Consider the following 27,716-nt stretch of genomic DNA (forward strand, 5'->3'; position numbering starts at 1 on the left):
CCCCCATTCATTGCTGGACTCAAGTTCAAACTAATTAAATCTGAACTTCTACCTAGTTCTAGGGTGCTTAGGATGTTCAGCCAACTCTCCCAAGACCCATGGCTTGACAGTGAGAGTTTCTCAGCCAGCAACAGGCTCCTTGGAACTGCAGGCTTGGCAGAAACAAAGCTTGACAGCAAGCAAGAAGTGGAGGCTGGCTTTTATATTGCAACAATATTATTCCTTCAACATTCTAAGATTTAACAGAATCGTCTCTGATACATAGCCTGACATTTAGTTTTCCTTTTCTACTTTTCCTTTTGAGAAGTACAAAGTTACACTTTTGAATTCTAAAACACAAAGAAATTACTTTAGCTCTTACTTGCTCACTCCAAGGAGACTTTGTAACTGAAAAATTAGTTATTATTTTGTACACTTACTAGGTGTCAGGTACTTGCTTAGGTTACACTTACCCTCACAAAAACCCTTTAAGGGAGGGGTCTACTGTACCCGCTTTACATATAAAGGAAAGGGTAACTCAGAGACATTAAGTAACTTGCCTAAGGTCACACAGCTAAGGGTAGCAGACCCAAACAAAATATGAGTCTCAGTCGGCCTCATCTGGAGGCTCTGTTCTCAACTTCCTTTGCCCCTCAAAAGGTGCAAAACAAACAATAGAAAATAAGAATTAACAGGAGGAACCTAACACTATGAAAAGAAATTTCCACAAGCACACACACATCTTGGCAAACCACAAATTCTTAACCCTTTCGTATCCATACCCTTTTCTGAGACCTCTGCCCAGACTTCAGGAATGAAATTGAATTTTCCACTGGTGATCTGATCCTTCAAAGACACTTGAGTCTTATGCTCAGAGAAAGGTGGATACCCACTAAGGCTTAATATTGGCAGAGAGAGAAAGGAAAAAAATCAAATTATATCCTTGGTGGCATTCAGACATACAGATTAGATTTCTCTTTAAATAAATGGTCAAGGAAAAAGTCACCCAATTTAAACAAAAGCTCTCTATCTGGACACGTTTCTGACTTCACCTAATTACCTCCAACCAGACTCTGAAGCAAAGAAACTTTTCTTACCAAATAAAAAGAATCACTCCTAAACTCCAGCAATCCACAGCCCGGTTATATCCAGCAGTCCCAAAGGAATTAAGAACCTCAGGAGCCAGGTAAGTAGGAGTACCACATAAGGTTCTCATGAGAGAGGTCTCCCCCAAGATCTTAGACTGCCCAAAATCAGTAATCTAAAATTAAGGACAAAAGGGAATCATTTTTAATGGTGTCATAAAATAAAAAGACTATGTTAGTCTTGCCAGTCCTAAAAGGCAACGCAGGCGAGATCAGTTCCCATCCTATATGGCTCATGCCTGTTAATCTGGAATCTTTAACACTCCAAGATAAATTTCATTTTGCTTAAATTAAAAATCCCGAGCCAAGGAAGCTCGAAGTTTCTTCTCCAACTTACCTGTGGTTCTCTGTAACCTTACAAAAAGGTTTATAACCCTTATCTAACCCAGACTCTAGGGACCTAATTAGTTATCCATGGTTTCTCTTAGATCCTAGTTTCTCAAACAATCTCAACACTGTAATATTTGAGGAGCCTGGAAGAAAAATTCTGAGATGCAGCCTGGGTATCGTGATTTTTTTTTTTAAATCAATAGAAGATTCTATAGTGAACCCAGGCTTGGGAAGCACACTGCCTTAGAAAAGCAGTGGTAGATAGGGGATGGGATTCTCTCATCCATCTAGATCCCCCCTTCCTCTCTAAACAAAAATTGCTTGTATAGAGGACAATAAATGCTCATTAAAACCTGGATTGGGGGCGCCCGGGTGGCTCAGTGGGTTAAGGCCTCTGCCTTCAGCTGGGGTCATGATCCCGGGATCCTGGGATCAAGCCCCCCATCGAGCTCTCTGCCTGGCGGGGGGCCTGGTTCTTCCTCTCTCTCTGACTACCTGTGATCTCTGTCTGTCAAATAAATAAATCTTTTTTTTTTTTAAGACTTCATCCATTCATCTGACAGACAGACATCACAAGTAGGCAGAGAGGCAGGCAGAGAGAGAGAGGAGGAAGCAGGCTCCCCGGGGAGCAGAGAGCCCGACGTGGGGCTCGATCCCAGGACCCTGGGATCATGACCTGAGCCGAAGTCAGAGGCTTTAACTCACTGAGCCACCCAGGCGCCCTAATAAATAAAATCTTTAATAAAAAATAAAATAAAATAGGGTGCCTGGGTGGCTCAGTGGATTAAAGCCTCTGACTTCGGCTCAGGTCATGATCCCAGGGTCCTGGAATCGAGCCCTGCGTCGGGCTCTCTGCTCAGCGGGGAGCCTGCTTCTCCTTCTCTCTCTGCCTGCCTCTTCTCTGCCTACTTGTGATCTCTGTCTGTCAAATAAATAAATAAAATCTTTAAAAAACAAAAACAAAAAAAGGGTGCCTGGTGGCTCAGTTGGTTGAGCGAATGCCTTCGGCTCAGGTCACAATCCCGGACTTTCAGGATCAAGTCCCGCATCGGGCTTTGGGCTCCTAGGGAGTCTGCTTCTCCCTCTGACCTTCTCCTCTCTCATGCTCTCTCTCACTCATTCGCTCTCAAATAAACAAAATCTTTAAAAATAAATAAATAAAAATTAAAAATTAAATAAAATAATATAAAACCTGGATCAGAGCAATACTATCTGATCACTAAAATAACCGCTAATACTGGAAAGGTCAAATTCTCTACCTTTTCATGCTCCCACTTTTTACTTGATGAATTTTATAAGTTTAGGGACAGAAACCTACTGGAGTGGCCACATACAGAACATAAATTTCTTACCTTTATAAGACAGTCCTCTTTTTGAGATGAGAGCAGAACATTCTCTGGCTTTAAGTCCCGATGTATAATACCATTTTCGTGAAGGTACTACACAGAAAGGGAGGCATGACCCTTGGATTTATGGAGTAGGTAAGTGAGTAAAGACACAGATACAGACACACACACACACACCTTACAGCTGGGTGAAACCATAAGTCAGGCTATTCAAAACGATAATCCCCCAGGGCCGCCTGGGCGGCTCAGAGGGTTAAGCCTCTGCCTTTGGCTCAGGTCATGATCTCAGGGTCCTAGGATCGAGCCCTGCATCGGGCTCTCTGCTCAGCAGGGAGCCTGCTTTCCCCTCTCTCTCTGCCTGCCTCTCTGCCTACTTGTGATCTCTGCCTGTCAAATAAATAAATAAAATCTTTAAAAAAAAAAGTTTTAAAACATTATAATGGTAATGTATTTGGTTATTCTTTTCCTGAGGATAGTTTTTAAAGGCCTCTGTAAAGCATCTAACTATAAATTATCTGTTTAAATACCCAGAGTTCATGTATTCCTCAACACAAAGACTGAGTTCATCTTCAAAATCTCTATGTCTGAAACAGAACGCTGATGTTGTCTCTGTGGTCACCATTTTTATACACCAAGTCATTTCTTTAGGGAAAAAAATTCCCCCACCCATGGATCTGCACTCAACACATCTTAATATTCTTGGTATGACAGAAGGGAGAGAATCAATTATTAAGCGAGTAAAGCACTGGTTGGGGGCTAACGGACTTCAGTTCATCTGAATGCCCCCCCCCCCCAACCCCGGGCCTGGAACAAAAATTCCTCCAAAACACCCTCAGCAGGAGAAAGACCTGTCAAAGCCCCCAGGGAGGGCAAACCCAGGTGAACGGGCTGCAGGAAAATCTCCCCACCCCCACTCCATCGGAGAACTGCTTCCAAACACTCGGGTTTCCTGCGTGGAGTAGGTCTTCAAGGGAAGAAGTCTTGACGGGCAATCGCCACAGCTGAATTTGGCTTGAAAACGTGATGTTCAGAAGCAGGCAGGCTGCCACCAGCTACTCCTTCACCCAACACCCCCACAGACTAGAGCAGGGGGGCATATGCCCGCCCACCTGCCGCTGCAGTTCACAGGCACCTAAGGGGGCCACCTGGTACTGGAGTGGAGGGGTATCCGTCTGTCACAACCAGCCCACCTTCCCACCCTTACTCTCCCACCTGCCCGCCACCCCCCCCACCCCCGCTCCCAGCAGGTAAAGAGGGTTTCTACAAGGTTCAGGCCCAAGGAGAGATCAGAGCCCCTCCAGACAGTGCTCCAAGTTAAAGAGAAAACACGTGGGGCCCTGTTTATTTCTCTAACTCCCCTTGTTACTGTCACTTAAGCTTCCCAGCAAGACCTTTCCCATCTGAGTCAAAGGCATGGGATGGCGGTGCCTGGGTGGCTCAGTTGTTAAGCATTTGCCTTCGGCTCGGGTCATGATCCCGGGGGCCTGGGATGGAGCCCCGCATAGGGCCCCTGCTCAGCAGGAAGCCTGCTTCTCCCTCTCCCATCCCCACTGCTTGTGTTCCCTCTCTTGCTGTGCCTCTATCAAATAAATAAATAAAATCTTAAAAAAAGGGGGGGGTGTTTTTGCCAAGAACAGAACAACACAAGCACAGGCAGACTCTGTACCCTGGGTTTTACACACCATCCCTTGCTTTCTGCCTGACTTCGGGAGTGATTCACCCATGAGCAGGGTGTCAAAAGATCCAAGGGCTCCTCTTACCTGGACAGCCAGGAGCATCTGGTAAAAATAGAGTTTGCACGTAGCTTCTTTCAGGCGCTTACTTCCCACCACCCTGTCAAAGAGTTCTCCTCCTTCCATCCTGGAAGACACAGGCAAAGCAGGGGGTTCGCTCCTGGAGGCAAACTCCCTTGGATGAACACAATAACACCAACAAGATGCATTCTTTCAGACAAGAAAAGAGCTGCCTTTGTTATTCAAGAACTCAAGAACTCCCTTTTGGAAGAAAAGCAGTGAGCTCGTTAAGCCTCCTCTCTACAGTAAAGAGGTCCTGGCTGGAAAGGAAGGAATGGGGAAAGATGGAAGGAGTGAGCAGAGGGCACTGGACACACTTGGGAGGTTTTAAGAATCTGACTCACTGGGCCGGAGGTGGAGCCCATGAGTTTGCATTTTTATCACAGGCCCCAGGGGATTCTGTGGCTGGAGCAATCGGGCCAGGGGGGCTGAAACCCAGTTCCCTCGCTTCCCAGCTGTGAGACTTTGGGCAAGTTGTATCACCTCTCTGAGCTTGTTTCTGCCTCTTAAAAAAACAGGGATAACCACCCCGCCCCCACCTTTAACTTGATAGCTGTTGTAAAAATTAAGACATAATTAATATAGGTAAGACAGCTGGCACAATGTGGCTGCTTGGTGGGGTTATTCAATCCCTCTAAACTTCAGTTTCCTTCTCTGTAAAGGGGGGCTAAACACAGGAACCCTGAAGTAACTTGTGAGTCACCTGGATGACCGTCACGAAGGGTAAAGGAGTCAATTCACCCGAAGTGCTCAGAGCAGGAACTGGCTCAAACTAAGTGCTACATTAGTCTTGGTGACTGTTATATTATCATCAAACTGGTTTTGTTTCTTAAAGACTTCTTTATTTAACAAAGAGAAACAGTGAGAGCAGGAACACAAGTAGGGGGAGTGGGAAAGGGAAAACAGGCTTCCCACCTAGCAGGGAGCCCAATGCAGGGCTGGACCCCAGGACCATGCGATCATGACCTGAGCCGAAGGCAGAAGTTTAACGATCTGAGCCACCCAGGAGCCGCATTATTAAACTGTTTTAAGTAGGTCCGGTCAGACAGCAACAGATATTCCATTAAGCATCCCAAGGGTCACCCAGTCTTCTCCTAGTGCTATGACTGAGGCTGTTTATTCTAAAATCTTAGTGGTCAACCTGCTTAGCCACTGTGTGCCACTCAGGAGCAAAGCCTCACACGTCTGCCACAAGAACCGCTCCCAGAAACACCATGTATTTAGGCAGGAATGAGCCTTAAGATAAGCCTCTTCCAGGGACAGGACCAGAAATTGTTTTTGGTCACACCACGGAAGACAGGACTCTGTGGTTACTGAAACAGACCACCAAGTAAACCAGTAACAAAAAAATCAGGCGTCACCATGCTGCCCAGGACTGCAATCCCGAGCAGAAGGATCTACCAGGGCAGGTGTTTCAGCGTAATTAATATGCACCTGTGTCTGAGCAACTATGTGTGCCAGGGGCTCTGCTGGGCACTTTCCGTCCCTCATGGGATTCCATCTTTATGACTCTGCACATGGGGGTATCATCATTCCCACCTTCTCGACACAAGGAAAGTTAAAGACTCAGAGACATGAAGTAAACTCATTCACAGGCAGTCACCTGCACAGTGAATCCAAACTCAGGCCTCCGACTCAGGGCCTAGAACCTCTAAGTCACGTGCCTCTGGAAACATTGGAGGGATTTTAGAATCAACACTGACCCCACAAGCACACTTTGAGCCCCACCACCACATACATATGACGAGGGTTCCCAGGATGGGAAAAACACATGCCAGCCTTCAATTCTTTGGTGGTTTATAAGCAATGAAATAGAAACAAATAGAAAAGTTTATTACTTACAATTCCAAGACAATGTAATAATCTTCGGCATCAAAAAAGTCTTTAATCTTGATGATACAAGGCTAAGAGAGAACAGAGGAAAAGTAGTGAGAAGCTCCCAAGAGGGAAACCACAGGAGCAGGAGTCTTGGTCCCCTGCCTCAAGACGCTGAAGTCCGTACTGCAGAAAAGGCAGAATAGCACTGAGCTGGCTCTTCAGTGAGAATGTGCAGTAAATCCTCCATCCCACCAAGCTGGGGAAGGACAGTCATGTTTCACACACAGGATGGCACTAAGGAAGGCAGACCAGTGTCTTCCCAGCAACCCTCCTGACTGTCCCAGAACCCAGATACTGAAGGACACCTAAGGAACCCAAAGAACCAAAAACTGGCGTACTTCCTCCTCTCTAGACCATGAAACACCCTGCCTGCCCTAGATTCCCAATGTCACACTCGGCTCACCACCCTCCTGCTTCATGATCCAGCCCTCTGGGTATCCAGCCTCAGGCCCCTAGGTCAATGTCACTCTTGGAATGCACCCACAGTTCCCTGCATTGGTTCTCATCTGCATGCCTGACGCCCATCTTCAATGTCTATCTCCCCACCAGACTGTAAGCTCCAGGAGGGCAATAAAAGGAAACTAATACCCACCATGGGTCTCCTTTCATCAGGCACTTCATGGGTTGAGTCTTTTATCCCCCGAGTCTTATTTATCTTTCTAGAACCAACACTCAGAGAGCAGCTGGCACACAGGAGACATTCATATGCTGCCCCGATTAATACAAACAAAACACCACCCACTGAGGGTAGACTCTGCCAGCCCCATTTTGTTTGAAGATTTTATTTATTTATTTGACAGAGAGAGAGAGAAAGAGAGCACAGGCAGGGGGAGCAACAGGAGAGAAAGAAGAAGGTTCCCCGAGGAGCAGGGAGCCCGATGCAGGGACTCCATCTCAGGACTGCAGGATCATGACCTGAGCCAAAGGCAGATGCTTAACCAACTGAGCCACCCAGGCGCCCCTGCCAGCCCCATTTTGGTCATGGCCTACACAGCCATGGGAGTAAGGCTGAGAGCAGACCGGCTCCACAACTCCTTACCTATGATCATAGCATATCCTTGCTCTGCATGACCATTTGTTAATTGTCACAATAATGAAGACACTGGATATGTATTATAGTGTTATATTAAGAGGAACAGAGAGGAAAGGAAAACTGAAATTCTCATATACCGCAACAGGAAGGCAACAGGCTATCTCAAATTGATACATCAAGAAAGAGCTCTTTATGCCTATCATGTAGAAATATGGATACACTGGCTTAAAAAAAAAAAAAAACAGATGAAAGAGTTCTAAAATGTTTGTAGGGGAGGATTAGGGGGGTTGCAGAGCTATAGTCTGTGTATAAACCTTTGAGCAAGATTTGACTCTCTAGATTCTATGCACGTGATCATCTTGATGAAATAAAGAAGCAGAAGACACACATGGAAAAGAAACAGGAGAGGGGCACCTGGGTGGCTCAGTGGTTTAAGCCTCTGCCTTCGGCTCAGGTCATGATCTCAGGGTCCTGGGATCGAGCCCCGCATCGGGCTCTCTGCTCAGTGGGGAGCCTGTTTCTCCCTCTCTCTCTGCCTGCCTCTCTGCCTGCTTGTGACCTCTCTGTCAAATAAATAAATAAAATATTTTAACAAAAAGAAACAGGAGATCACAGAAACAAATGAGAGCTGCTTGGTTCTGCCTGGCTTCATCTGGCAGGGCCCACCTGAGAACGGATGGGTCTGGGAGCTGGTGGAGCACGAGGAGGTCCCCAGTAGTCCAAGCCTGTAGGCGCCACCACCTCTAGGGTCATTCATGGGCTGCAGCACTGTAGCTGAAGGCGTCTCTCCTGAACCAGAGCTACTACCCTAAACCCTCCACTTAGATCATACATGGAACAGTTTAGGGAATGACAGACTGCTGGCATTCCCCAAGCGTGCTCTCCACACAGAAAGCCTGGCGAGCACATCTCATTGAATTCCCAACTGACCTTTATGGTTTGTATCCTTACTGTCTCCACTGCACAGATGAGCGAACAGAGGCTCTGAAAAGTGAAATGACCATCTGAGAGCCAGGAGGTAAGAAAGATGGGACTGGGAACCCAGGTCTATCTCCCCCACCAGGCTGAAACCACAGGAGAGGGGGGACGGCCAAATCCATCTGTGCTCAGCACCGCCGGGGTCTTAGAAGACAGGCTGGCACAGTGTCTGACAACTGACTGGATCAAGCCTGGCTCCAAGCGCTAGGCTCTGCTGGGCTATCAGGCTCTACTCGTTATCCCCCAAATGCACTCATGAGCCCATATTCAATTTCCAAGAGCTTTCCACATGCCCTTGTAAATTGCCAAGAAATTATCTCCAGAGATCTTTCTCGAGGGTTCTACATTCCTCTCGACTGCAGTGGACATTGGATTTGTATAAATGTTATGTTTGGGGATCCTCTGACATCAGGAAAAATTCCCTGAGGATTTGAAGTGTTTATCTTATGGGTATGTTTGAAGCAACCCCACCCCAGAAGATCAGAGGACTCCTCTCTTGAACAAGAGATTCCAGATCCCTTGAGGGGAAAAAGGCTAATTCAGGGGAAGAGGAGGAAGTTGCAAGGGAATTAGAAGAAAGCAAAGCCAGGATGCTGGCTACTCAGATTCTCTGGCTTTCAAGACCCACCTGTTCAACTATTGTGGTGATGGCAGTGATTCTGTTCTTAATTTCTACTTATTGTTTGAGATATTTGAGGCGGTGGAGAAGGAAGAAGAAATCTTTTCGTTGCTTAGAGGTTAAGAACCAGAATAAGATTCAGGCGTCTGGGTGGCTCAGCTGGTTAAGCATCCAACTCTTGATTTTGGCTCAGGTCATAATCTCAGGGTTGTGTATCAAATGCCAGCATCAGGCTCCTCTCTGGGCATGGAGCCTGCTTAAATTATCTCTTACCCTCTCCCCTCTGCCCCTAGCCCCATTCAAAAAAAAAAAAAAAAAAAAAAAAAAAAAATCAAAATAAGATCATCCTTAGCTGGACAGACTAGAGGTCTAACTGCAAGTTTCAGTTCCAGTGCCAACCTAGCTCATGACTTCACAGGGGCTCATGAATTAATGAAGAAATGGGAACAAAAAAAAAAAAAAAAAAAAAAAAACCAATAAAAAGGAAGATGGATCATTCTAAAACTCTTAAGTTCTCTTGTCACTTCTTAAGACTCTCTTTCCAGTGAGACAAGCTCATCATTACACAAAAGATAGGAACTATTTATACCCACTGAGATAAATGGAAATCAGCACCTTCAAAGTATAATTTGGGGGGGTATAGCTCAGGGGTAGAGCATTTGACTGCAAAGTATAATTTGGAGGTACTGAAACTTCAGGTATAATTAAACTAAATTTACCAAATTAGCATCATCTTCCCAAACATAATCAGTTGATCAAATCCCTATAAGATGAAATACTTAGGAAATTTGGGTATTGGTCAAAACTCACTCAGTGGAAATATCACATTATTTAATCATGAAATCTTTATACAGTATTGTCCTCTCAAAATTTCAGGATAAAGCTCTTTCCAGCTAAATACATACCCCCATGAATGTGTACCCACACATATACACACACCACACAGACACACACAATTAAGGAACCCAAGTTCGTACTAGCTTTATTAAACTGAAATACTTTGTACTCCTCCCATATTTTAAGAGAAGTGGATTTAAGTATGGGTCATATTTTATAGCAATACTTACATGATTTAGTTTTTTCAAAATTTCTATTTCTGTTTCAACATTGAGAGCTGGATCCTTTGATCAATAAAAAAAAATCAAAGTTTGTTAATAATAATAGTAGTCAATATTTAGAAAATACTTAGTTACAAGTTATTTGGGTAAAAGCTGCCTGAATTCCACACACCCAGCCCTACTCATACAGACAATTCAAGGCTTAGAAGTCAGAGAATTAAATCACTCACCTAAAAAACAGTCTGCAAAATGCCTGGCAAATAGCATTCAGTAAACGACCAGGCCCAATGTCAACCTCTTTTTTGGAAAGAATCATCTTATAGAAGTCTCATACTCCCGAAGTAAACTGGGTTCTATAATTATCCTCATTTCACAGATGGAGTAACTGAGGCGCAGAGAAAGGAAGCCATTCCCTCCAGTTCTCACAAGCCAGAAACAAGTGTGTTTCCACAAGTTCTCACACTTACCTGGTGAGCCCTGTCTCTCTCTCTCTCTCTCTCTCTCTTTTTTTTAGAGTTTTCATTGGTATTCCAGTTAGTTAACATACAACGTAATATTGGTTGTAAGCTCTGTCTCTCTGGCTGTGGAATCGTTTATACTCATAAAGATGATACAATAAATAAACCACAGACAAGAGGTATTCAATTAAATTGTAAAAGGAAAATGTCAAGCCAAATTTCTAATAATGGAGCAGACACAGATTCCAATTTGCTGCAGGCTGACATATTTACTGAGGCAGCAAGGAGAGGAAGCATCAGGGGACTGGAGTTGCTCTCCACTGCAATTCCAAAAGGATGAATCGACTCACTCAGCCTCACGGGCTACACCCTCCCAAGCAAAGAGGATATAGAATTACATATTTATGTAAAATGGACTTCAGCTAAGAAACCCAGATGTTTAATTTTAAAAGCCTGCCTCTTCCTGTAAGCTGTTAAACTCATTACCAAGTCAGGGCATACTCTGATTATAGAGAGGTCTTAAAGAAACCAAGCTGAGTTGAAAGATGAAATTAAGAAGTATAAGTTTGCTCCAAGTCATTAAGAATCTGGTAGGTGTTTTCTTCTCCCTCAAAATGGAAAACAAACCCAGAATCACAGGGGAAAAGGATCTACCACAAAGTGAACACAGAAAGGAAATTGCTCTTGCCATATGAAAATGGCATTGTCCTTGGGGCCCGGGTGGAGGATGGGGGATCGATCTTGAAAGAATGTTAAAAGTATAATGGCCAGAAACAGCTGGCCACAAAAGAAAACGTGATTAGAGACCTCACTTTACATTACTTTGTAGGGTCATGTGTTGAAAGCCCAATACATTTCACCATTTCACAAATGCAGTAAACGTGTATTAAGGAAAATGGGATAAAATGAATGGCTACTATACAGAGACTACTAAATAATTTAATTAAGATTTTTAAAAATCTGCAGATGCTAAGATATTCACTGTTTCGTTATCGGGAAGGGCAAAGAACTAGAAATTATTCCAAATGATTAAATAGAACAATGGGTGAATAAATTATAGTAACGTTCAGGAAAGAGAGACTCAATCATCACAAAGCATCTATTAGGGGTGCATGGGTGGCTCAGTCAATTAAGCGGCTGCCTTCAGCTCAGGTCATGATCCCACGGTCCTGGGATCGAGCCCATCTCTCGGGCTCTCTGCTCAGTAGGAAGCCTGCTTCTCCCTCTCCTACAGCTCCCTCTGCCTGTGTGCTTTCTCTCTCTCTGTGTCAAATAAATAAATATAAATCTTAAAAAATAAACAACAAGGCATCTACTAAGGGAAAGTTTATGCATTAACGCTTATGTGGAAAACCAGAATACAAAATTATGTATACAATAGGATTTCAACCATCTAAAAATGCAAATTTTATGAAAAAGGACTACAAGGAAAAAGAATACTGGGAACAGTTGTAGAGTTAAAGTGGCGGGGATATGGCTGGGTTTCCTGCCCCCCACCCCCACCCCACAATTCCCTTTCATGTACTGTAAAAACTTGTAGCAACTGTAACAACACTTCCTGCTAGGTATATTATTATGTACAATGAAGTATTTTTGGAACCAAGCTATTGATAAGTACATTTCCAGTTTAGTTAGAGATAGATAGATAGATAGATAGATAGATTTTTTTTTTTTAAATGGGGGAGGACAAAAGGACAGAGAGAGAGAATCTTAAGCAGGCTCTACGCACAGTGCAGATGCAACAGAGGGCTTGACCTCACGACCCTGAGACCATGACCTAAGCCAAAATCAAGAATCAGATGCTTCACTGACTGAGCCACCCAGGAGCCCCAATACTCAAAATTCTTCAGTGTTGTTTAATACAAATTCACATATGTGAACAGTGACTTCTTCCTGACATTGAACATCACCACTCTAAAATTATCTGGGGGACATTAAGTGTTAAAAACAGCTGAGCATCCACAAACAGGTACTTACAGCCTCTCTCTCAGAGCCAATAGCGAACTTCCTTTTGCTGATGATTTTTATGGCAACTTTCTTACACGTTTTCCTCTCAAAAGCTAGCTTCACCTCACCACAGGCACCACTGCATGAGAAACACAAAACGAGTGATTATCAGAATGATTTTAATCAGGAGACCCATCACTCCTGAGCTGGCCTCAACAAGTTAAACACCATTCACACACAACCCTTCCACTGTCCCTACTTTCAGACAACACAGTGAAACCTCACCAAGGTTAAAATATCAAGGGCATAAGTGAATGTGGACCATCCAACAGCACCGAGTCAGCTCCAAATTCCACTTTTTGAGCTGAGAGATACAGACTTAAGTCTTACTGGTACCCCAGAGTGTGAAATTCTCAGAAAGGCACTAAAAACCAATAAAGAGAGAAATTACTTGTCCTAGAGTCAGAGAAACATCAAGTGGAACAAAGTCCTCGACAAAAATAAGTGAGACTGACACAAATTACAGTAAACAGCATCTGCAAATGAATTACTTTGACCTATATGGTCTTTCTTATTCAAACAAACTATATAAACAGTCAATGCCAGGAATTTCACCCTAAATAAAATCACAATACCTAGAAGACAGAAGTATTTATGCAACTAACCTGCTTGTAGCAAAGTCTCAAAGATTTGCAATTAATTGGGATACTGTAGTGGAGGAGGAATGATACCCAGGATACCACCTAAAATACAGATAACCTGGTGGGCTCTGTTCTCCAAAGCTTGGGTCAAGTGAAGGTAACGGCCATTGTAATATCAATCTTTCATTACATGCCCGAAGTAGACTATTAACTATTGTGACCCTGAAATGGGATAATGGGTTTGCCAAGACATTTTTTAATTGCATATTGTATATATACTAACAAAATCTACCACTGTAATCATTTTTTTCTTAACATTCTTTATTTATTTGACACAGAGTGATCACAAGTAGGCAGAGAGGCAGGCAGGCAGAAAGGGAGAAACAGGCTCCCCACTGAGCAGAGAGCCTGATGCGGGGCTCCATCCTAGGACCCTGAGACCATGACCCAAGCCAAAGGCAGAGGCTTAACCCACTGAGCCACCCAGGTGCCCCTGTAATCATTTTAAAACGTGCAATTCAGTGGCATTAAGTATAAGTACATCCTCCTGTCATGCAACCATCACCCGTCTAGCTGCAGAATGTTTTCATCAGCCCAAATGGAAGCCCCACCCCATTCTATGCTGCAACCAGCCACTGGCAACCACGGATCTACTTTGTTTCAATGGATTTGCCTATTCTGAACATCCCATCTCAATGAAATCATTCGACACGTGGCCCTTTGTGTATGGCTTCTTTCACTTAGCATGTTCTCAAGGTTCAGTCATGCTGTAGGACGCATCAGTAGTTCACTCCTTTTTATGGCTAAATAATATTCCATTGTGGGATGCCTGGGTGGCTCAGTCAGTTAATTGTCTGCCTTCATCAGCTCAGTTCATGATCCCAGAGTCCTGGAATCAAATCCCACATCGGGCTCCATACAGAGCAGGGAGCCTGCTTCTCCCTCTGCCTGCTGCTCCCCTGCTTGTGCTCTCTCCGACAAATAAATAAATAAAATCTTTTTTAAAAAAATTTAAAAATATACAGAATATTCCATTGTATGGATATATCACAGTTTGTTGATCTATTCATCTGTTGATGGACATTTGCGTTGTTTCCACCATCTGGCTATTATGAATAGAGCACAACTGAATATCCATGCCTAAGTTGTATTTTGAACACCTGTTTTCAACTGGCTGGGGGGGGGCTATATACCTACAAAGGGGAATTGCTGGATCATATGGTAAATCTATGCTTAACTTTTTGATAAACCAATCAACTACTTCCCACAGTGGCTACACCATTTTACATTCCCATCAGTAGTACATGGAGTTTCCAATTTCTCTGCATCCTAACAAACACTTGTTACTTTCCATTTCTCTACTATGGCCATCCTAGTGGCTGCAAACTAGTATCTGTGGTTTTCATTTGCATTTCCCTAATGACAAGGATGCTGAGCATCTTGTCAAGTGGTGGTTGGTCGTTTGTATACCTTCTTTCAAGAAGCCTACTTAAATCCTTTGCCCATTTGTAAACTGGATAGTTCTTCCTTTTGTTGTTCTTTATTCTGAATACTAGATCCTTATCAGACATACTGACTTACTAATGTGAGTGTTTCTCTCTCCCTGGCTTGTTTCACTCCCTTGACGTATCTGGGTGCACTGAAGTTTTTACATTTGATGAAGTCTAATTTATGCATTTTTTTCCCTTTTGTTGCTTGTGCTTCTGGTACCATATTTAAGAAACCAACACCAAATCTAACATCATAAAGAGTTATCCCTGTTTTCTTCTTACAGTTTAATAGTTTTATCTCTTACATTTAGATTTTTCCTTTTTTTTTTTTTTAAGATTTTATTTATTTGAGAGGAAGAGAGAGTATGGGAGAGGGAAGGGTCCAAGGAAGAAGCAGACTCCCTGCTGAGCAGGGAGCCTGATGCGGGGTTCATTCCCGGGACTCCGGGATCATAAACTAAGCCGGAAGCAGACACTTAACCAACTGAGTCACCCAGGAGCCCCTCATTTTTTTCCTTTTCATTTTTGCAGATAGTGTGAGATAACGGTCCATATAACAATTATTTTTTAAGATCTGCCCAAAACATTTTCCAGTTGCCCCTCTGATCAAGTCACCTTTTGCCTGGGAAGTCTTTCCTGAGTCTATGCAGCTCAGGTGGGTGATCCTTAACAGTACCCTGGGATGGACCTGTAACCAAAATGGAGCCAGTCAAGGTTCTCCCTGGACTCAAATGCGGATGTTGGGAGAGAAACAGTTTTGCCTGGTGGCTTCTAGAAGGAAGAATTTACGAATGGGGCTCCAGGAAGCCATCTTTCCTGCCACACAGAGAAGCAAATCTATAGGCGACCAATAGTAGCTGAATCAAGAGAAGGCACCAGAACCCCGGCAACACTGTTAGGAGCCCTTATATCCATGCACAGGTAAAGCCACACAGATAATCAGAACTCAAAGAGAAAAACAAAGCCCTAACAGCCACCTGATCCAGTCATACCTGAAATCAGTTGTGCCCCGTTACAAGAGTTAGTAAAGTTCTTTTCTTTTCTGACTCATGTGAGTTAAGATACTGCCACCTGCTAAAAGTTAGAGGATTCCCTCCTAGGGGAAAAAAAAAAGGTCACATATATTTCTCAAGGATGGGCACAAATTTCACTGTAAATTTCCAAGCGCCAATGCAAATACAAAACATAGTGAGTGGGCGCCTGGGTGGCTCAGTGGATTAAGCCGCTGCCTTCGGCTCAGGTCATGATCTCAGGGTCCTGGGATCGAGTCCCACATCGGGCTCTCTGCTCAGCAGGGAGCCTGCTTCCCTCTCTCTCTCTCTGCCTGCCTCTCTGCCTACTTGTGATCTCTCTCTCTCTCAAATAAATAAATAAAAAATCTTTAAAAAAAAAAAAAAAACATAGTGAGATACTGAATTTAACATCTACAAACTAAAATATCTCCCACAGATGGTCATAAAGAATACACAGTGTTTGATACTATGTGGCAGGAATATAGGTGATTATTTCCTTCTATTAACTTCTAGTTTCATGTTTCCAAAAACGTTAGAAGAAAGGCCTCTGGGGTCCTGGAGGGGTGGGAGATTGAAGGATATGATGCAATGTGGTAAAGGTGTCCCTAAGGAAGTGGTTCTCAGGGTGCCTGGCTGGCTCAGTTGAGAGGGCATGTGACTCCTGATCTTGGGGTCATGAGTTTGAGCCCCATTTTGGGTATACAGATTACTTAAATAAATAAATCTTAAAAACTTAAGGAAGTGGGGCACCTGAATGGCTCAGTCTTTAGGCATCTACCTTCAGCTTGAGTTGTGGTCAATCCCCAAGCCAGAATACCTGCTCAGTGGGGAGCCTGCTTCTCCCTCTCCCACTCCCCCTACTTGTGTTCCCTCTCCCACTGTCTTTCTGTCAAATAAATAAATAAAATCTTAAAAACAAAACAAAAAAACCTAAGGAAGTGGTTCTCAAAGCAGGATTAAGCAACCCCTAAGGGACCTCAAGATGTTTGCAGGGTGCCCACAAAGCCTAAACTATTTGTAGAATAATACTAAGACATTATTTGTCTTTTTCATTCTCATTCTCTCAGGAGCATACAGTTTTCCAGAGGCTACATGATATGTGATATAACAGACTGAACAAAGAAGCAGTATCAGGATCTAGCCATTTTCAAACCAGGTATCAAAGACGTTTGCAAAAATGTGAAATGATGTCTCTCTTTTCACTAATCTTTATTTAAACAATTATTCTGCAAGGCCCCTGGTTGGCTCAGTTGGTTAAGTGACTGCCTTCGCCTCAGGTCATGATACTGGGGTCCTGGGATTAAGCCCCACATCCAGCTCCCTGCTCAATGGGGAGCCTGCTTCTACCTCTTCTGCTCCCCCTGCCTATGCACACTACACCTCTCTCTCTCTCTCAAGTGAATAAATATCTTTTTAAAAATTATTTTGCACTGGGGCACCTGGGTGGCTCAGTGGGTTAAGCCTCTGCCTTCAGCTCAGGTCATGATCTCAGGGTCCTGGGATCGAGCCCCGCATCGGACTCTCTGCTCAGCGGGGAGCCTGCTTCCTCCTCTCTCTGCCTGCCTCTCTGCTTACTCGTGATCTCTCTCTGTCAAATAAATAAATAAATCTTTAAAAAAAAAAAAAATTATTTTGCACTAAAAACATTCTCTCTTTTTTTAAGTTTTTTTTATGTATTTAAGAGAAAGAGAGAGTGAGTGGGAAGGGCAGGGAGAGAGAACCCCAAGCAGACTCCCCAATGAATGGGGAGCCCGACTGGTCGGTGGGGGGCTCAATCGCAGGACCCTGAAATCATGAACGGGGCCGAAATCAAGAGTTGGACACTTTAACCAACTGAGCCACCCAGGCACTCTAAAAACATTATTTAATCTTAATGTAGATGAGTTTTTTAACTCATTAATTAGTATCATTAATGTCTGCATTTGAATTTCTTTTTTTTTTTTTTTAAAGATTTTATTTATTTATTTGAGAGAGAGAGAGATCACAAGTAGGCAGAGAGGCAGGCAGAGAGAGAGGAGGAAGCAGGCTCCCTGCAGAGCAGAGAGCCCGATGCGGGGCTCGATCCCAGAACCCTGAGATCATGACCTAAGCCGAAGGCAGCGGCTTAATCCACTGAGCAACCCAGGCGCCCCTGCATTTGAATTTCTAATTCAGTTAGTATCAACAGATTTAAGCCATGTGAACAAAAAGCTCCTTGACATCCTCAGTAATTTTTTTTTAAGTTTTTTTTATTTATTTGACAGACAGAGATCACAAGTAGGCAGAGAAGCAGGAAGAGAGAGAGGAGGAAGCAGGCTCCCTGCAGAGCAGAGAGCCTGATGCAGGGCTCGATCCCAGGACCCTGGGACCATGACCTGAGCTGAAGGCAGAGGCTTTAACCCACTGAGCCACCCAGGTGCCCCAACATCCTCAGTAATTTTTAAGAGCGTAAGGGATCCTGGAGCGACTGGGTGGCTCAGTCATTGAATGTCTGACCAGCTCAGGTCATGGTCTCAGGGTCCTGGAATTGAGCACTGCACAGGGCTCCCCACTCAGTGGGATGTCTGCTTCTCCCATTCTTTCTGCCCCTCCCCCTGCTCATGCTCTCTCTCTCTCTCTCTCTCTCAAATAATACGATCTTTTAAGGAAGGAAGGAAGAGTGTAAGGGGTTCTGAAACCAAATATTTTGAGAACTTTGCCCTGATTGGCCAGTTTCATTTCACTTCTCAAGATTTCACAGATTCTAAAGAGGGCATAAATGCAGTAAATGTTTCTTTTTTGGAGGGTAATAAAAATGTTCTAAAACTAACTGTGGTAAAGGTTTCACAACTCAGTGAATATATCAAAAACCATTAAATTATATACTTCATATGGGTGAACTGTATGGTATAAAAACTTTTTTAAATTTATTTATCAAATCAGGGGCACCTGGGTGGCTCAGTGGGTTAAGCTTCTGCCTTTAGTTCAGGTGATGATCTCAGGGTCCTGGGATCGAGCCCCACATCAGGCTCTCTGCTCAGCAGGGAGCCTGCTTCCCCTTCTCTCTCTGCCTGCCTCTCTGCCTACTTGTGATCTCTTTATTTATCTGTGTCAAATAAATAAATAAAAATTTTTTTAAATTTAAATTAAAAAAATTTAACTTATTAAATTAAAATTTTAATTTATTAAATCAATAACGTAGCTATCACAAACAAGTTTCCTACAACTATAAAGTTAATGAATGTTATAAAACCAAGACTAAGAAACTAATCAATGACAAATGTTTACCAAAAAATGAAAGGCAATTTCCATAATAACAAAAAAAATTTACCTTCCGAGAGTTTTTGACATGATGTATTGGTCTCTTAATTCCTTAGGATAAATTGATTGATCATCTACAGTCAGATCAAAAAATACAAAAACTAAGGGAAAAAGGGCAGAAAAAAGTCGCATTAATTCACTCAATAAAGATAAAAAGTCCTAAAATTTAGTAAACACATGTAATATGAGACTATTTTTAATCATATTTAACACATAACTTTAAAGGAATCATTTACCCAGGATAATAATAATTTTGCAATATTATGAAATTATATTTCATCTGCATATTATGAAACCCATGGAAAATGACAGTCAAATCTCATTCTTCCATAAAAATACACAGCATCATCTCACTATACATACATGCAGGAAATCCATACATACATGCTAGTCTTATTCCTTTGCCTCAGAATTATTTATCAATTATAATTAATATAAAATACCCATGAACCACTAGTCCCTGCCTGAGCCAGAAAAAAAAAAACCTATGCAGACCAGCAACTGAACTGAAGAGCAGTTAGTTTGAGCCCAGAAAAAAATCTTCTAGGCCAATAAACACCCTAGTAAAATTAGACCACAGGTCATCATACTAAAAGATAAGTATTCTCTTCTCTTTGCCATTTATATTGCTCTACAGGTCTGGCTTTTTTTTTTTTTTTTAAGATTTTATTTATTTATTTGACACAGAGAGAGAGATGACATGTAGGCAGAGAAGCAGGCGGGGGGGGGGGGGGGGGGGGGGGGCGGGGCAGGCTCCCCGCTGAGCAAAGAGCCTGATGCAGGGCTCCTTCCCAGGACTCTGAGATCATGACCTGAGCTTAAGGCGGAGGCTTTAACTCACTGAGCCATCCAGGTGCCCCAGGTCTGGCATTTTAAAATGCAAATCATCTTGAACCTACTTTGAAAGTTAAATAAATAGCATTTTCCCAAAAATCCCCTTATTTCTCCATTATCTGGGCTGTATCCCAAAAAAAACGAAAGAAAGAAAGAAAAAATAACCCCAATCATTTAAAAATTTAACCATCCATGTGGGCCAAGGCTGCAATCAATTATCAACATTTCTTTTTTTTTTTTTTAAGGTTTATTTATTTATTTGACAGACAGAGATCACAAGTAGGCAGAGAGGCAGGCAGAGAGAGAGAGAGGAGGAAGCAGGCTCCCCTCAGAGCAGAGAGCCTGATGCGGGGCTTGATCCCAGGATCCTGGGATCATGACCCGAGCCGAAGGCAGAGGCTTTAACCCACTGAGCCACCCAGGTGCCCCATCAACATTTCAATTCTACAAAATCAGTGGTAAATTTGCCAGCTGCCTGTATCATCTTGAAAGAGTAAAATTTGTTGAGAACCTTGAGTTTCTCTTATTTCAGGAAACAGGTTTCGACCTCCCTGGAGTAACTGGAGTTCCAGTCTCTGGCACAAATCTGAGCCACCTGAGTGTGCTTCATTCCAGGCCAGTCCACATGAGACAGACACTCATGCAGTGAAAGAGATCTGCCAGTGGATCAAGATACAACTACTTCTCCATGCTTGTAGATATTTGTGAACCTAGATGTTCCCGTGGCATCTAAGAATCCGGGAATTTGAACGGTCCTGGAGAGCTATTTCTCACAGATGTCAAGGTCTACTTCCAGAGCTGCAAACTCAGTTGCCCACAGAGGCCAAGGTCTCGTACATACAGGGAGGGCTGGGTTGAGTGTAAGACAACATGGAGCAGTGAGGACTTGAATGGGCAAACACACCATGCATCTGAAAAAAGGCAGGCTCTACTGAGCACTGACAAATGCTCCAGGTATGGGATTACAGGATCCGTATGGCCAGACAGTCCACCTTCTCAAAGCAATCTGGATTTTCACATTCAAGTACAAACAGGGAATGCCTAACAAAATGTCAATAAACTGAATGCAACCTGCAGAGTGACCTGATCTATTTCAACTCTGGCCACCTTTAGCCCATATAACACCTCTCTTCAAAGCAGAAAAGGTGCTCCTTGGATAGACCAACGAGGAAAAGGTGGCACAGAGCTTGTCAAGTAAGACAGACCAAATCTCAGCACCTGGTTGTCCCCTCTACCAGGGGCTCTCAAACAGCAAAAACCCTACACAGCTGCCCTGACTAAGATCATCAGATAGAAAACAGAACAGCAACAGGGAAAACTATCATAAAACGTGCTTTAGGATGCCCAGGACAGCCATCATTCCCAGATGCCAGTCCAGAGACTTTGTGAGAATCATCTAAGCAAGATTTTTTATATCCCTGGGACTCCTAGACCAGGAGCTTTCAGACAGCACCTGGGGGCATCTGTATTTTTAAGGCCTTACCCCCACACGCAGATATCCTTCCCAATCAACACTCACGTGGATCTGTAAAGTTCTGTTTGCTTTTTTTCTTTTCGAAACAAGAGTATATTCCTCCTGTCCAAGGATTTAAAATCACTGTGAGATCACATTTAACTAAATTCTGTGCTGAATGACAACTGTTTGGTTTGCATGTGATTTTGGTCAAGTTTTAGGAGTAGCTGCTTATAAAATGTTGCCCGATTTTGTGGCCCGATGATGACAATAAACATCAACACTTTGGGATAACCACGTGGTATTTAAGGGAGAAGCTTTAAGCTGAGATTCTGCCCAAAAATCCCTAATGCCTGGCAGGCCCACGAAGTTCAATTGATACTTGCAGCAATTAAGGAATGGAAGGGATGAAAGGGAAGAATGAAGAAGGAAGAGAAGGAGGAAGGAGGGAGGAAGAAGAATTCAAGGCCTAAAATTACTTATTGACCCCGAAGACTGAAGTGCTATGAACTGCACGGATGAACGAAGAACCATCTTAAGCAGTATCATTCCACTGAGAGCAAACAGCCTTAAACAAAACTAACCCAACCAATCAAGCCTCACAGAATCTACCTTGATAGAAATTTTTCATTCATTTAAAAATGCCCCTAGGGCTGCGTTGGATCCTGAATACTAACCTTCTTACTTTATTTATCCGAACCATACTCTGCGAAGGGCACAACATCAATTTTCCCTTTATACGAGAGGAAAAAAAGATCCAGTAACCAGAAGAGAGTAATGTTACCTTTATTACTCCATACTGAAAGTGCAATTTCAGAATTGTTATTCAAAGGAAGGCGTCTTCCTTTCCCTACCAGCTCTCTATTTACAAAGGTTCCATTCCCACTGTGATCTTCTATGTATGCGATGTAAGAGTTTTTAGGACCCATTTCCTAAAATAGAGAACATTTTATTTCAAAGTTTTAACAGTGGGGAGTTACAGTGCCAAGGTATCTCAGCATGGTGACGACATTACCGGTTCTCCCAAATTCATGGATATTTGTCACCTACTCTGAAAATCCGAAAGTGCTTCTTGCTGTAAGTCCGGTATTTATCCGTTCTTTTCAGCAGTGGCTCGTCAAAGCAGTATTCACAGCTTCTATCTCTCCCAAACCAGTAGTTGTCATTAACACACTCTGTAACACAAAAGTACACACTGGAGTGCTGTGGACTTTCATGCCCCAAACACCTTTAAAAATTGCTCATAAAATCCAATTGTAGAAAAAGAACCTAAGAAAGCAATCAAGCTTAGAGCTATCTATCAGAATTTTATAGGAGTAAAAACGAAGAGGGGAAAAAAACAATTTTCCAACGAGTTTAATAAATTGTGGTTTATACATAACTATGAAATAATAAGCAGTCATTAAAAGTTCTCAAGCAATTATTAATGATTTGAAAAAACACCTATAATCTAATAACTTCCTACCTATTACCCTCTCGAGGCTTCCCATCATACTTAGTATAAAATATACACTCTTTCCCATGGCAGGACAGACGCGCAGGACCTGGCCCCTCCTTCCCTCCCAACATCACCTTCTACTGCTCTGTTTGATCACTCTACCCAGTCCCACTGGTGCCTTCCACTGCCCCAAATATGCTGGGTTCAATCCCCCCTGGTGCCCTTTGCATTCTCTGTTCCCAGCAACTTGAACAGCTATCTTGCCTTTGTGTCTGGACTCAAATTATCATCTTTCACTCAGCTTTCCATATAAGCAGACTCCTACCTCATCACCCATTACAATGACATCCTGTTTTCTTGCCCACCAAGAATGGGCCATAACTGGAAGTTATCTTGATTATTTATATATAGTCTCCCTGCACTCCCCTGTTAGAATAAACTCCAGAAGGCCAGCCTTGGGTCTCCTGTGTTACATAGTTCAGCACCCAGAACATGAATATAGTGGGCAAGTAAATATTGACAGAAAGACAGACCAGGCAAAATATTAGCAACTCATATCACAACGTAGTACTTTCTGTAATATGGGTTAAGTTACTACAAATTTAAAAAAAAGACAAACAATCCAGTAAAAACTGGATAAAGGAGAGGAAGAGACAATTTACAAGAGAAAGAAATACAAATAGCTCAAACGTAAGAAAAAATGGACAAGGTAACTCAACACAAGAAATTTTTAAAAACAAGAGGTGCCCAGCTGGCTCAGCTGGTAGACCATGCAACTCTTGATCTCAGAGGTGTGAGTTCAAGCCCCACTATGGGTGTTGGCATTACCTAAAATCTTTAAAAAAAAAAAGAAAGAAAGAAAAGAAAAAAGAAATGCATAAACATGTATACATTTAAAAAATTCTGAACTTTAAGAAATAATAATACAGCCACCTGGGTGACTCAATCGGTTAAGCATCTGCCTTCAGCTCAGGTCATGATCCTAGGGTGCTGGGATTGAGGCCCATGTTGGGCTCCATGCTCAGAGAGGGTCTGCTCTTCTCTCTCCCTCTGCCTCTCTCACCTGTTTGTGCTCTCTCTCTCTCAAGTAAATAAATAAAATCTTAAAAAAAAAAAAAAAACAGGAGCGCCTGGGTGGCTCAGTGGGTTGGGCCTCTGCCTTCGGCTCAGGTCATGATCCCAGCATCATGGGATCAAGCCCCATATCGGGCTCCCTGCGTGGCGGGAAGCCTGCTTCTCCCTCTCTCACTCCCCCTGTTTGTATTCCCTCTCTCACTGTGTCTCTCTCTGTCAAATAAATAAATTTAAAAAAAAAAAAAAAACAGTAATACATTAAGATTTCATGTTCCAACTATCATATCAACAAAAATCAAAGAGGGAGTGCCTGAATGGCACAGTCGGTTGGGCCTCCGACTCTTAGTTTCAGCATGGGTCCTGGTCTTCAGGTTGTAAAACTGAGCCCCATGTCAGGCTTCCAGGCCCAGCATGGAATTAGCTTCAGATTCTCTCTCCCTGGGGAGCCTGGGTGGCTCAGTCGTAAAGTATCTGTCTTTGGCTCAGGTCATGATCCCAGGGTTCTGGGATGAAGCCCCACATCAGCTCCCTACTCAGCGGGAAGCCTGCTTCTCCCTCTCCCATTCCCCCTGCTCGTGTTCCTACTCTCGGTGTGTCTCTCTGTCAAATAAATAAAGGACACCTGGGTGGCTCAGTCATTAATCATCTGCCTTCAGCTCAGGTCATGATTCCAGGGTCCTGCAATCGAACCGCACATTGGGCTCTCTGCTCAGTAGGAAACCTGCTTCTCCCTCTCCCACACCCCTGCTTGTGTTCCCTCTCTCGAAGTCTCTCTCTCTGCCAAATAAATGAATAAAATCTTTATAAATAAATAAATAAATAAAATCTTTAAAAAAGATTCTCTGACCCTCCTGCTCATGCTCACTCTCTAATGGATAAACAAACCTTTAAAAAAAAAGAAAACTCCCAGAGTTACCTATTATAATACTGTGTGGGCATGAGGTATGAAGAAACTGTTACTCTAACTTATACACTGCCAATAAGAATGTAATTTATACACCAAATACAGTTTGGAGTCTAGTGAAAGTAATCTGCCAAGATGCATCAAAATTACATATGCAACCACTTCACACCGATGAAAATGGCTATAATTTTTTTTTTTTTTTTGGAGATTTTACTTACTGGGGCGCCTGGGTGGCTCAGTGGGTTAAAGGCTCTGCCTTCAGCTCGGGTCATGATCCCAGGGTGCTGGGATCGAGCCCCACATCGGGCTCTCTGCTCAGCAGGAAGCCTGCTTCCCTCTCTCTCTCTGCCTGCCTCTCTGCCTACTTGTGATCTCTGTCTGTCAAATAAATAAATAAAATCTTTAAAAAAACAAAAACAAAAAAAGGGGGGCCTGGGTGGTCAGTCGTTGGGCCTCTGCTTTTGGCTCAGGTCATGGTCCCGGGTTCCTGGGATCGAGTCCCGCATCAGGCTCCTGCTCGGCAGGAAGTCTGCTTCACCTTCTACCTTTCCCCTTGGCCTGTGCTCTCTCTCTCTCTCAAATAAATAAATACAATCTTTAAAAAAAAAATTACTTACTTATTTGACAGAGAGATAGCGAGCATAGTAGGCAGAGAGACAGGCAGAGTGGCAGGCAGAGGGAGAGGGAGAAGCAGGGTCTCCGCTGGGCAGGGAGCCCGATGCGGGACTCGATCCCAAGACCTGGGGACCATGACCCAAGCCGAAGATAGACGCTTAACCAACTGAGCCAGCCAGGCACCCACATTTTGCAATTTCAAAACTTACTCCAAAGTTACCATCAAGGTAGTACGGTACTCACATAAGGACAGACATATAGAAAAAGAGAAGAATAAGGAGACCAAAAATAAATCATATTTACAGTCAACTCATTTTTCAAAAAGGGTGCCAAGACAATTCACTGGCAAAAGAACAGTCTTTCCAACAAAAGGCAGTAGGACCAGTAGATATCCACATTCAAAACAACAGAGTTAAGAGGGTGGCTCAATTGGTTGGGCATCTGCCTTTGGCTCCAGGTCACAATCCCAGGGTCTGGGACTGAGCCCTGCATCAGGCTCCCTTCTCAGGGGCAGCCTGCTTCTTCCTCTCCCTCTGCCCCTCCCTCCGCACTCGTGCTCTCTCTTGCAGTCTCTCAAATAAATAAAATCTTTAAAAACAAACAAAAATCAAGTTAAAATCCTTACCTCATGCCATATACAAAAATCAACTCAAACAGAATCAAACGCTAATAGTAATGGGAACCAGAACTATAAAACTCTAAGAAAAAATAACAGTAATGACACTGCCATCTTGGGTTAAACAATGTTTTCTTAGATAGAACACTAAAAGCACAAGTGACAAGGGCGCCTGGGTGGCTCAGTCAGTGAAGTGTCTGCGTTCGGCTCAGGTCAGGATCCCAGGGTCCTGGGATCAAGTCCCAAGTAGGACTCCCTGCTCAGCGGGGATTCTGTTTCTCCCTCTCCCTCTCCTCCTCCCCGCTGCTCATGCTTTCTCTCTCTCTCTCTCAAATAAATAAATCAAATCTTTAAAAAAAAACAAAAAACATACAAGTGACAAAACAAAAAATAGAGAAATTGGACATAATTGAAGTTTAAAATTACTGTATCAGGGCGCCTGGGTGGCTCAGTGGGTTGAGCCGCTGCCTTCAGCTCAGGTCATGATCTCAGGGTCCTGGGATCGAGTCCTGCATCAGGCTCTCTGCTCAGCAGGGAGCCTGCTTCCCTCTCTCTCTCTCTCTCTCTGCCTGCCTCTCTATCTACTTGTGATCTCTCTCTGCCAAATAAATAAGTAAAATCTTTAAAAAAAAATTACTGTATCAAACAACATAATCAAGAAAGTGAAAAAGAGGGGTTCCTTAGTGGCTCAGTGGGTCAAGCCTCTGCCTTCAGCTCAGGTCATGATCTCAGGGTCCTGGGATCGAGCCCTACACAGCGCTCTCTTACTCAGCAGGGAGCTTGCTTCCCCCTCTCTCTCTGCCTGCTTCTCTACCTACTTGTGTCTCTGTCAAATAAATAAACAAAATCTTTTAAAAATATTTAAAAAATTAAAAAATAGGGGCGCCTGGGTGGCTCAGTGGGTTAGGCCACTGCCTTCGGCTCAGGTCATGATCTCAGGGTCCTGGGATCGAGTCCCGCATCGGGCTCTCTGCTCAGCAGCGAGCCTGCTTCCCCCTCTCTCTCTCTCTGCCTGCCTCTCTGCCTACTTGTGATCTCTGTCTGTCAAATAAATAAATAAAATCTTTAAAAAAAAAAAAAAAAAAAATTTAAAAAATTAAAAAATAAAGAAGATACAAAAATGGCCACTAACGGCTCAGGTCATGATCCCAGGGTCCTGGGATCGAGCCCCGCATCGGGCTCTCTGCTCAGTGGAGAGCCTGTTTCCCCCTCTCTCTCTGCCTGCCTCTCTGCCTACTTGTGATCTCTGTCAAATAAACAAATAAAATATTTAAAAAAAAAAATGGCCACTAAACACATAAAATGGAGTTCAATTATAATTAGCCATAAGAAAAACACAAATAAAAACCACAATGAAATATCATTTCATACCTACCAGGATGATTATAATTAAAAAGACATATTTAAGTCATGGAGAAACTGGAACCTTCATACATTGCTGGTGGGAATATAGAATTGTGCAGATGTTGTGGAAAATAGTTTAGTGGCTCCTTAAAATATTAAGCATTGAGACGTCCATGGAACAGCAGTAAGTGGGAAGCACAAAAGCAGTTACATTAAGTGGATCTATAAAAAGCAGTCAAGGGATTCATAAAATAAAAGGATGCAGAGGTATGACACCATACACCTAAAATGTGGTGGGAAGACTAAAAGAATGGGATAAAACTTAATGGGTCTCCATTAAGATCAAACTTCAGCAACCATCAATTTTACATAGACTGCTAGGTAAGTAAGATGTTATATACAAACCTGATGAGTTGTGGGTTTGTCTCCATGAATCAAAAACCAGGAATAG

At 43.1% G+C, this 27,716-nt stretch overlaps 1 protein-coding gene across 2 annotated transcripts in view; it reads right to left on the reverse strand.

Moving 5' to 3' along the window:
- Positions 1–27,716, reverse strand: part of CHEK2 (checkpoint kinase 2) — a 48,354-nt gene that overhangs the window by 6,757 nt on the left and 13,881 nt on the right. The window contains exons 3-12 of one of the 2 annotated variants that reach the window (XM_046025826.1): positions 22,325–22,449; positions 22,059–22,206; positions 18,998–19,088; positions 12,595–12,703; positions 10,169–10,222; positions 6,436–6,497; positions 4,561–4,660; positions 2,807–2,893; positions 1,077–1,240; positions 762–877 (exon numbers count right to left, since the gene is read on the reverse strand). In XM_046025826.1, coding sequence (XP_045881782.1) covers positions 762–877; positions 1,077–1,240; positions 2,807–2,893; positions 4,561–4,660; positions 6,436–6,497; positions 10,169–10,222; positions 12,595–12,703; positions 18,998–19,088; positions 22,059–22,206; positions 22,325–22,449 — 1,056 coding nt within the window. The remainder of the gene's footprint in view (positions 1–761; positions 878–1,076; positions 1,241–2,806; positions 2,894–4,560; positions 4,661–6,435; positions 6,498–10,168; positions 10,223–12,594; positions 12,704–18,997; positions 19,089–22,058; positions 22,207–22,324; positions 22,450–27,716) is intronic. The other variant, XM_046025827.1, reaches the window with a different exon arrangement.

This window comes from Meles meles, chromosome 12, assembly GCF_922984935.1.
Source record: "Meles meles chromosome 12, mMelMel3.1 paternal haplotype, whole genome shotgun sequence".
NCBI classification, from domain to species: domain Eukaryota; kingdom Metazoa; phylum Chordata; class Mammalia; order Carnivora; family Mustelidae; genus Meles; species Meles meles.